Genomic DNA, 10,277 nt, shown 5'->3' with positions numbered 1-10,277 from the left:
TCCTTTTGGCAATTCCATCATAACATAGGTTTGGTTCTCCTTGGAGGACTGAATTTCTTCATTCATGGTTTGTAACCATTTTTCTTTTCCTTTCATCTCAATGGCTTCTTCAAAGCTTTGAGGTTCTATTACACATTTAAGTGATAAGTAAAATACATGATAATTAAAAATATGATATAAAATATGCAAAAAAAAATACTCCAGTGACAAAATTTACAATATAATTATAATAGGTGATAAAATATGCAATAAAACTAACGTATTTTTATTATGAAAATGAAAACAACAGTGAGATAAATAAGATGGTGCCATGGTGAGCTGGGCCAATGAAATGTGAACAAGGAAAATGGACAACGAGAAAGAAAAATCGCTAAAATTTACGAAAGAGCATAATTGGCAAATGTCCATAGACCGGACATGTTGTCTCCACCACCAAAATTATTACTGTATTATCCTCCGGCATATTCCAACCACAATAATATTTCCTTTTTCATTTTCATTTGGCCAAATAACATCATCATAATCATAACGATCCAAAAAATTAAAAATAAAAATCAAAGAACCATTTTTTTTTTTTTTTTTTATTTTGTGGATCGTTGTTAGAACTCCGATGGTAGCATGTATCGACATGGCATTCTCGGCGGACATGACCGCAGCTCTGTCACCCTCGTACCAGTGTTTCTTCAAGCCCCCTCCCTCGGGCTTGGGCTTGGGCTTTGAGTTTCAGAGGAAAGGAAGAAGGCTCCGTAGACACCTCAACTTGGTCATCAGCGCCCAACTTTCCAACTCCTTTTCCTTGAGTTTCGGTCTCGACTCTCAGGTTCGTTTCTGTTTTTTTTTTTTTTTCTATGTAACCTTTTCTTTCTTCAGTTTTGTTTTATTATGAATATTCACTGGCTTATGCATAATCTTTGTCGGAAACCCGACTAATCAGCTTCAGTGGAGTTCTCCCCTCTCCACCATTGTTTTCTTTGTTTAGTTAATGATATGATATCTTGGTTTCAGCTTGCAACTTTTTATTTTTATTTTCTTAAAGTTTCTTTCACTGTATATACACACTTGATTAAGCAATTCAGACGTGAACACATTAATTTGGTAATGGTAATAAAAAATATTAATTAAAGTAACGGTGGGAATAACAATATCCTTTTGAAATTATTTTCATGTTATTTTGAATTTTTTATTAGTTGTGTCTGGGAGGAACAATACTTTATCAGGACAAGTTTTTTAATTTAGATTATTAAGATGCTCAGTGGCTTAAATTTTATTGTGAAATATTGTGTTTGAGGGTAGATGATACATTCTCCTTGTTGGGGAGTTTAAATAATGCTATTTTTTTTTAATTATTAATTGATTGTCGTCTGGTGTGATATTAGCTAAGAAATCGTTCTGGTTTGTATGACCATATTTTGAAAGGTAAGTTTTGGGAAAGGAAGAAACTTATACGCAGTATGCTATTAGTAATACTCTCTAATTAGAATTGGAGTTTCACTTCTATAATCTGCATAATAAATGTTTATATTAAATATCAGCAAACAGGTTCCCAAAGGTGGAACTCTAATTCTGATAGGAGAACAACACTAAAAACAACTAAGGAATTGCCTTTGAGTTTTGTCCTTTAAATCAGTGTTCTTGTGGATAAAAAGCTTTGATATGGAGACCATTTTTACTTGGAGATTGGTTCGCATCACATGTAATAGTGTGTTTGTTTTAAATTTTAATAGATTTGATTATGAAATAATTGATTTTAGAAGAAATTGTTTTGAAAGCATTGGGGTTAAAACAAAAATTTTGTTTTGGGAAATGATATCATTTTAAAGGTCAGTTTAAAAGAATTGACGTTGTATGGAACTTTTGATAGCAAAGTAGAATTGCGTTAGCAATGTAAATATTGGTGCGTTTTGTGGTTTCACACCTAAAATCAGTTCTTGTCAACGGAAAAGTTATAAGAATTTACTTCTCTAAAAATCAACTCTACAAAATTGATTTTGGATACCCAAAATCTAAAACAAACACTTAGATTTACTATTTAATTCCATTTTATCCAAAATGGCTATAATCAGTTGCTGAAATTTTTGTGCGTGTTGAACTGTTTGCCTTAAAATGAGGGGAATTTATTCTTGCTCATTTTTTCATGTTCTTGCAATGTGGTTTCTTGTTCATCCAGTATCGCCGATGAACTCTTCACTCATAGTGGTATGAAGTAAGAAATGCAAATATGGAAATCATTTTTCCTTCTCTCTGAATTTTGCACATGCTTAACATGTTTCATCTCTGTGCAATGTGGTTGCTTTTGTCATTCTGTTATTTCCTTTTTTTTTTAATGTGCACTTGGCCAATCCTAATGCATGCTACTAGTGAAATCATTTTGCTTTATTTTCTTAGTTACTTTGCAATATGAACAAATGGGCATTGCTGTGTACATCTAAAGCCTGGAATATCAAATTCAACTTCAGTGAATTTATTTTCTTAATTTTGTATTTGTGCTTTATTAGCATATTGTTATTAGTGTCTTTGTCATCTTATTCTTTGTTTTTATTTTGTTTAATATTTCAGTTTATATGCATCATGATTTAACTCCTGTAATTCATGTCATGAACTGACATCCATCTTTCGAATTTGTTTTTGATACTTTTCTTTTTAGAACTTGAATTCCTTCCAGTCCAATGATCCATCACAGTTGTCTTGGATGGGTCCAGTTCCAGGTGATATTGCTGAAGTTGAGGCATTTTGTAGGATCTTTAGGAATTCAGAAAGGCTTCATTCTGCATTAATGGATGCATTATGTAACCCATTGACTGGTGAATGTAGTGTCTCATATGAGGTTCCATCCGATGAGAAACCTCAACTAGAAGATAAAATAGTTTCTGTCCTTGGATGCATGATATCCCTTGTGAACAAAGGCAGGGAGGATATTCTTTCTGGAAGATCCTCAATTATAAATTCCTTTCGTGCTGCAGAGGTTAGCACAACAGACGATAAGCTCCCCCCACTTGCTCTTTTTAGGAGTGAGATGAAAAGGTGTTCTGAGAGCTTACATGTTGCTCTTGAGAACTATTTAATACCTGATGATGATCGAAGCTTAAACGTGTGGAGAAAACTTCAAAGACTGAAGAATGTCTGCTATGATTCTGGTTTTCCTCGTGGGGAGGGATGTCCTTGTCACACACTATTTGCAAATTGGAATCCTGTATATTTATCTGCTGCTTCTAAAGATGACTCGGAATCCAAAGACACAGAGCCGGCCTTTTGGACTGGAGGTCAGGTAACAGAAGAAGGCCTAAAGTGGTTACTGGATAAAGGATATAAAACCATTATAGATCTCAGAGCAGAGACTGTAAAAGATAACTTCTGTCAAGCGGCTCTGCAAGATGCTATTTCATCTGGAAGAATTGAATTGGTAAAAATCCCAGTTGAAGTTAGGACTGCACCTACAATGGAACAGGTTGTGCAGTTCGCATCTTTTGTTTCAGATTGCAGCAAAAGGCCTATTTATCTTCACAGCAAGGAAGGAGTTTTGAGAACATCTGCCATGGTCTCCCGATGGAGGCAGTACATGGCTCGATCTTCATCACAGATTGTTTCTAATCCACCAGTTACACCCTATGACATGTTATTATGTAATACAAATGGTTCTGCAAAATCTTGGGACTCTTCAATGACTGCAGAGAGATCCTCCCTGGAAAAGGATATCAATTCATTGCAAGAGAGTTTGAACTCAACTCATAATTCTGTTGGAACATTTGACAGGAGTACCTCTCAAAAGAAGTATAATGGTAAACCACAAGGTACTACAGCCATGAGTAAAGTTTCTACTGATAACAGGGAATTATCAGAAGCCACTGCTGCTAAGGAAGAACGATCTTTTCCACGTAACTTCAGCAAAATTAACCCTTTAAAAGCTCAAGTTCCTCCTTGTGATATCTTTTCCAAAAGAGAGATGTCAAAATTTTTGGGAAGCCAGAAGATCTCACCACCCTCTTATGTCAATTATCAGAGTAGAAGGTCAGAATGCTCTCCGCAACCAAGGAACATGAATGTCACAAGACTACAGGGAGGTGTGACTGTCAGCACTAGTGATAATCTCATACCTAAAATTGTAGGTTCAGAAAGTTCAAATGGATCAGCCCGTGTTGATCATCCATCTAGAGAGACCCAGATTACAGTTAGCGACAATTGGGAGGTAGTGAATGGGAGTATTTCTAGTTCTGTTTGGACAACAGTAAATGGATTTAGTGAACAGGAAATGCATTACATGACTAATGCCAATGCTTCCAACATTGTGAAGGACGATTTTGATAATGTCACAACTAACTCTCAAAGGATTGAAGATCGTATGGTTAAGGATAGGTTAGCCTTAAATGACGACGACATGGGATCCGTTGAAGGAGATATGTGTGCTTCTTCAACAGGAGTTGTAAGAGTGCAATCGAGAAAGAAAGCTGAGATGTTCCTAGTTCGAACAGATGGATTTTCTTGTACCAGAGAAAAAGTGACTGAATCTTCTTTGGCATTCACTCATCCTAGCACCCAGCAGCAGATGCTTATGTGGAAGTCTATGCCAAAGAATGTGTTATTGCTGAAAAAGCTGGGGGAAGAACTAATGGAAGAAGCAAAAATGGTAATGATTTTCTAAGACTCCAAAAAGCATGAAAGTGATTCAAACTTCAAAGAAATGGTCGTCTTTGGTATTTCTATGGTCTTCACATTAGAGTGTTTAGGAACAATATATTTGCGCAAAGATTTAGCATTCAACATGACAAACATTGGCATTGTTTTCCATCTTCTATGATTATAGTTGTATCTTTGATTAGCCTTATATATTGATAATCATCTCCCCCATTAATCTAAAGAGCCAAAGTTGGTGGATTGTGGTTGAGCTGAGCTTTTAGTGAGAGGCTTGGGCTTGGTTTGCCTCATGTAGTAAATAAATTGAGCTTGAGATAGGGATGAAACCTATTTAATAGACTAGCCTAGCTCGAGAATTACTCCTTGGCTTGACTATTTAATATTCATATAATAACAAAATATAAAAATGTTTTATAGTTATATGTTATATTGTTTTATTATTTTAAATATATTTTATATCTATTATATAAATACTTTTCATATTATTTGCAATTATATAATTATGGGACAGATATCTATGGAATTTTTGTATATGTTCTCAATAGAAGGTTGTATTATATAAGATTTCATTTAAGCTTTGGACTCGTTTAAGGTTAAGTTCATTTATATGTGCTCATTATGATAACCAACTATTTATGATTTTTTATTATTTATTTTAATCTCTCAAGCTTCAGATATTTTGAATTTCTTGATAAAAGAATGATTAATGATAATTATAAAACCCAAAGCTATAACAATTTTGTTTGTCCCTATATTGAGTTCTATTTCTAAGGATTTTTCAAATACGGAAAATTGGAGAGGTGAAAAATATTGGTTAAGTAAAAGTGTTACATTTGCAACATTTTGATGTAAAATATAGAAAATAGGTTACTGGAAATTTTCTGCTCAGCAATGTTTTGGGATGACTGGATCTAGATTTTCAATAATAAGAATGAACCAGAAAGGAGATTAAATCTACTTCCTTATCTAATAAAATCTGTTAGGGAACAAAAGGCTGGAGTAGTTTTGAGCTTTGAATGGTATTTAAGAACACTTGGTCAGTCTTTAATTCATATGGTAATTGTGAGTATTTAATATATTATGAACTTCTGTAAATAATTTGACTATATCTAATCTGCAGGTTGCTTCTTTTCTTTATCACCAAGAGAAAATGAATGTTCTTGTGGAACCTGATGTGCATGACATATTTGCTAGAATTCCAGGCTTTGGATTTGTTCAGACCTTCTATAGTCAAGATACCAGGTACTGGAGTTTGTAAATCTATATGAAATAATGGCTTCAGAGCAGTTTTTCTGTTCCAAAAAATAGCCTTTCTTTCATTCAAAGTTTGTTTAACATATCAAGTGTCTTGGATTCAGTGATCTACACGAGAAAGTAGATTTTGTGGCCTGCTTGGGTGGAGATGGCGTTATACTGCATGCATCAAATCTATTCAGAGGTGCTGTTCCCCCTATTGTGTCATTTAACCTTGGCTCCCTTGGTTTTCTGACTTCTCATGATGTAAGCTTTCCAAAATCATATTTTATTTTATCATAAAATAATATAGATAGCTATATTTCATTTGTTTGACTTCTGTTCTGCTCTGTCTGCAGTTTGAAGATTACAAGCAAGACTTACGACAAGTCATCCGTGGAAATAATACACGAGATGGTGTGTATATTACTCTTAGAATGCGTCTCCGATGTGAAATTTTTCGTAAAGGTAAAGCAATGCCAGGGAAAGTATTTGACATCCTCAATGAGGTGGTTGTTGATCGGGGTTCTAATCCATACCTTTCAAAGATTGAATGCTATGAACATGATCGACTTATAACCAAAGTGAGTTCTATTGTCTTTATTATGTGCTCTCTAGATATCTATGCATTTTTTTATTCTACAATGAGAACACTCTATTTTGAAATTTCATATCTCCAAACACCTTTATGAAGCAATGGCATACCTTCTGTATGACGCGTGTCATGTCTTTCAGGTACAAGGTGATGGAGTCATTGTGGCCACCCCTACAGGAAGTACTGCCTATTCTACAGCTGCTGGAGGTTCCATGGTAAGCTTGTGTTAGAGTTTTACTCATTATGGAATTATTAGATGTCTTGACCTGATATTCTTGCCTTTGACCCAATCTTTTCTCTCATGCTTTCTCTGCACAAGAAAGGTAATATTGTGTTGAGGTGGCTTCCATATTTTACAGCATTGCACTATAGGTGGAAACTTAAAAGATAACTAGATGAGATTCTTTATAATGTAACAAGGAGGTAGTGAATCTAGTGATATTGTTCAAGTTATAATCCTCTTTTTCCTATTGTGCAAATGTCGGTAGACAATGCTGAATGAGTTGCAGTGCACAATATCTAAACATTGTTATGTGTATTTTGTTTTCTTCTCTCAACTTTTTCCCTTTTGTGAAATAAATACCTAAATAGAGTTCTCCTTTCATTCTTTGCTTCCTTAAAAATAAGGTATCCCTTGAAGAGAATATACTTTATTTTACGCTTCCAATTGTAGCTTAGCTTCTAGCATGTGAACCAAAAATAGTAAATATATGTAGAAAGAGTAAATCAATCTTTAGATGTCATAAAGTAAACACTTATTCCTCTTCCAGACAGTGGATGAAGAACTATTTTGTCATAGTTTGAATTATTATAGAGACATAGAAGTCATCTTGCTCTTGTATGATTTTATGTCATAGAACTTCTCAAATACAATATATGTGCATCTTCTAATAGCATGGTGTCGCCGTGTCGGTACAATATATGGACCAATATATGCTTTATAATTTATACTGGAATTCCTAATTGCTTTCCTTGCTGTTTTTATCTAATGCCAAAAGAATACTGCAGGTCCATCCAAATGTTCCTTGCATACTGTTTACCCCAATCTGTCCACATTCACTCTCATTTAGGCCAGTTATACTTCCAGATTCTGCTCAACTAGAATTAAAGGTGAAGTTAAATCATTCTTTCTCTCCTAAAATAATCATATTGGATCTTAATATTTTGTGGCTTATGATGTGTCTTCTATGCCCTATGTTTTCCCTTTTGAAGTTAACTAGCATCTCCGACATGTGTTAGAAAAAGATACGTGACGAATTATGATCAGAGACTCAGGCGTTCATTTGTGATTAATAATTCAGGGTTTAGTAAAAGGATGCAAGTTACATACTTAACATGGGTTTACTAATATAACAGATTCCGGATGATGCAAGAAGTAATGCTTGGGTTTCATTTGATGGGAAGAGAAGGCAGCAACTCTCGAGAGGTGATTCTGTCCGAATATCTATGAGCCAGCATCCCCTTCCAACTGTTAACAAGTTTGATCAAACAGGTGATTGGTTCAGTAGCTTGATTCGCTGCCTAAATTGGAATGAGAGGCTTGATCAAAAGGCTCTGTAATGCATGTGAAAGTGAAGAACAGAGGTGCATTACCCTAACGTGAGGACAGGGCTTGTATAATTACTGTACAGCTTGTACATTGAGATTACAGAACTTAGATACATAGCAGATACCTCCACTTTATTACATTGGCTACAATTGTGAAGATAGGGTTTGCCAATGTTTTTTCAACATGTCATAATGGCAAGAAGCTGTTGTATATACATTTATAAAAAGTAGTAAATTTTTTATCTTAGAGGCAGCTCTTTGTTCCATCTGAAAATTTGTCTGTTTTCTAGACTTCTTTATCTTCTTGTTATGCAACAATGTGGGAAGCAGAAACTGAAATTAATTCACTCATTTGTCAGCTGACTGAATTGCAACATCTAGCTAAGTAATTGTCATTTCCTTGCCAGGATTTTAAGATTTGCTAGTGTCTCGCTATTTGGTGACTTTCTAAGATATGTATTAGTCTACTTAAAATGCATGGAGTCTACTTAAAATGCATGGAAGTATAATTTGGACCAATCATCAGCCGACGAAAGTGACTGTGAGGCTTCACCTAAAGAAAAACAAACTATGCGCACCTAAAAAATAGAAAAAAAGGAAGAAAAAAGCTGCATTTTGTTATTTTCATCACTTTAGAGCATACATTTAGTAGTAGGTATTTCAGACACGGTTTAACTCACAAATGCATTTGTTCTTTCTCTTCAACATGATATCTAATGTGTGGCACAATCTATTCCGACATACATATTTATATAATATTATACATAAAAATGCAGAACTAATTAAAGAGATTTATTCAATAAACATAAAAGAGTTCGTGTGGGTAAAAGGTTCACATCCACATTAATTATCAAATTAAAAACTTATCAAATAAGGGTATGAAAATATTTTCGGCTCAAAATAAGTTCATTTAAGTTTACAGAAGAACTCAAGTTAAGTAGTAAAATAAAATAAAGTGTCATGTTTGGAACATCGTGTAATTAAAATAGAAACTCATGCCTCAATGTTACATCCTATCAGATCATTGTGTCCTGACGTCTTCTAGCACGAGGTTCCTTAAAGCAATCCACTTAGTCATATGCTCTCATGAATACAAGGTTCAAGATCATCATAGGATTCAAATACAAACAATACACGGGAAGTAAGTTATCACATTCCTAAATAGGAAGAGATAAACGAAGACACATATATATAGTATAAGTATAACAAGCCCAACTTAGCATAATTTACATCATTTTACAACTCATTGAGTAGCATTACTTGTTCCAAGGATTTAATCACAAAATTACATTCCACACCTTCACATTAATCACATGTTCAGAATAACAAATCTTAAGTACAACACAACATCTCACACTCACAATTTATTATCCATCATCACGTAGCAAGTTATAATGATCATTACACAAATGTTATGTAACAAATACACTAAAACTCAATCGTATATGTAATGTGGTATCATGTCAATGAAAAACGACATCAGGACACATATGAATACATAACAAGAATGCTCCAACCATATGAGATCAACATAGGCTTAGAGAAGCACTCAAGTCGAGTGTATTTACCCCCAAGGCCTAGACTCTGAAGAATCCGTTAGGGCCTCATCTTATTGATTCAAGTCCAACCCCTAAAATAATTTTTGCATGTAGACACTACTCATGAATTATACAATACCCACGACCTCACACTTATTTTCAAACACATTTAACACAATGCGTATAATTTAACACCTCAGGTTCCTAACTTGGAACCCTACACTTTCTTTTTTAACACCTCGCACATAAACATTTTTCTCAAAGTAAACACTTGTCGGGTTATTGTATAACTCATAACTCACAACACAAGTAATATCACCTCAAGTATTAATCACACACTTATTCACTACCAAATTTCATGTCCATAATTTTAACATCTCACAACGTCACAATCAATCATCACATGTTTTCGTATATCTCACATATTAACACATTCAATTTATCCCTTACACACAATTTCATGATCTCAACATAACAATTTATCACGCTAATCTAGTAAATCTTGTCCAAAATACAAAAAAAGTTATACAAAAATGCTTCTCATAACATGGGGAGTAAAACCCCTCAAACAATTTCACATAATCATATCAAAATTAAAGGAATCAAAATCACAGGTCAAAAATACGAAAACACCAAGAGCACTCAATTTTATCAATTGGTCAGTCAAACACAATAATCTCATAATTATAATCATAAAGGAAGAATTACAATACAATAAACATCCCTAAGATTCC

At 34.2% G+C, this 10,277-nt stretch overlaps 1 protein-coding gene across 2 annotated transcripts; it reads left to right on the top strand.

Moving 5' to 3' along the window:
- The first annotated feature begins 413 nt into the window (after positions 1-413).
- Positions 414-8,368, top strand: LOC114384884 (NAD kinase 2, chloroplastic-like). Of its 2 annotated transcripts, none has more exons than XM_028344709.1 (8): positions 414-820; positions 2,645-4,621; positions 5,750-5,871; positions 5,988-6,129; positions 6,222-6,446; positions 6,598-6,672; positions 7,466-7,567; positions 7,670-7,807. In XM_028344709.1, the coding sequence occupies exons 1-8, from the start codon at positions 611-613 to the stop codon at positions 7,694-7,696; spliced, it is 2,880 nt and encodes a 959-aa protein (XP_028200510.1). In that variant the 5' UTR covers positions 414-610; the 3' UTR covers positions 7,697-7,807. The 2 variants fall into 2 exon arrangements, with proteins under 2 accessions (XP_028200510.1, XP_028200509.1); XM_028344708.1 differs by lacking the exon at positions 7,670-7,807 and adding an exon at positions 7,814-8,368 and having other exon boundaries at positions 417-820.
- The last annotated feature ends 1,909 nt before the right edge of the window (positions 8,369-10,277 follow it).

This window comes from Glycine soja, chromosome 14 (assembly GCF_004193775.1).
Source record: "Glycine soja cultivar W05 chromosome 14, ASM419377v2, whole genome shotgun sequence".
In the NCBI taxonomy this organism is placed as follows: Eukaryota; Viridiplantae; Streptophyta; class Magnoliopsida; order Fabales; family Fabaceae; genus Glycine; species Glycine soja.
The sequence above is the reverse complement of the archived record's forward strand: the minus strand, read 5'-3'. Positions and strand labels throughout refer to the sequence as shown.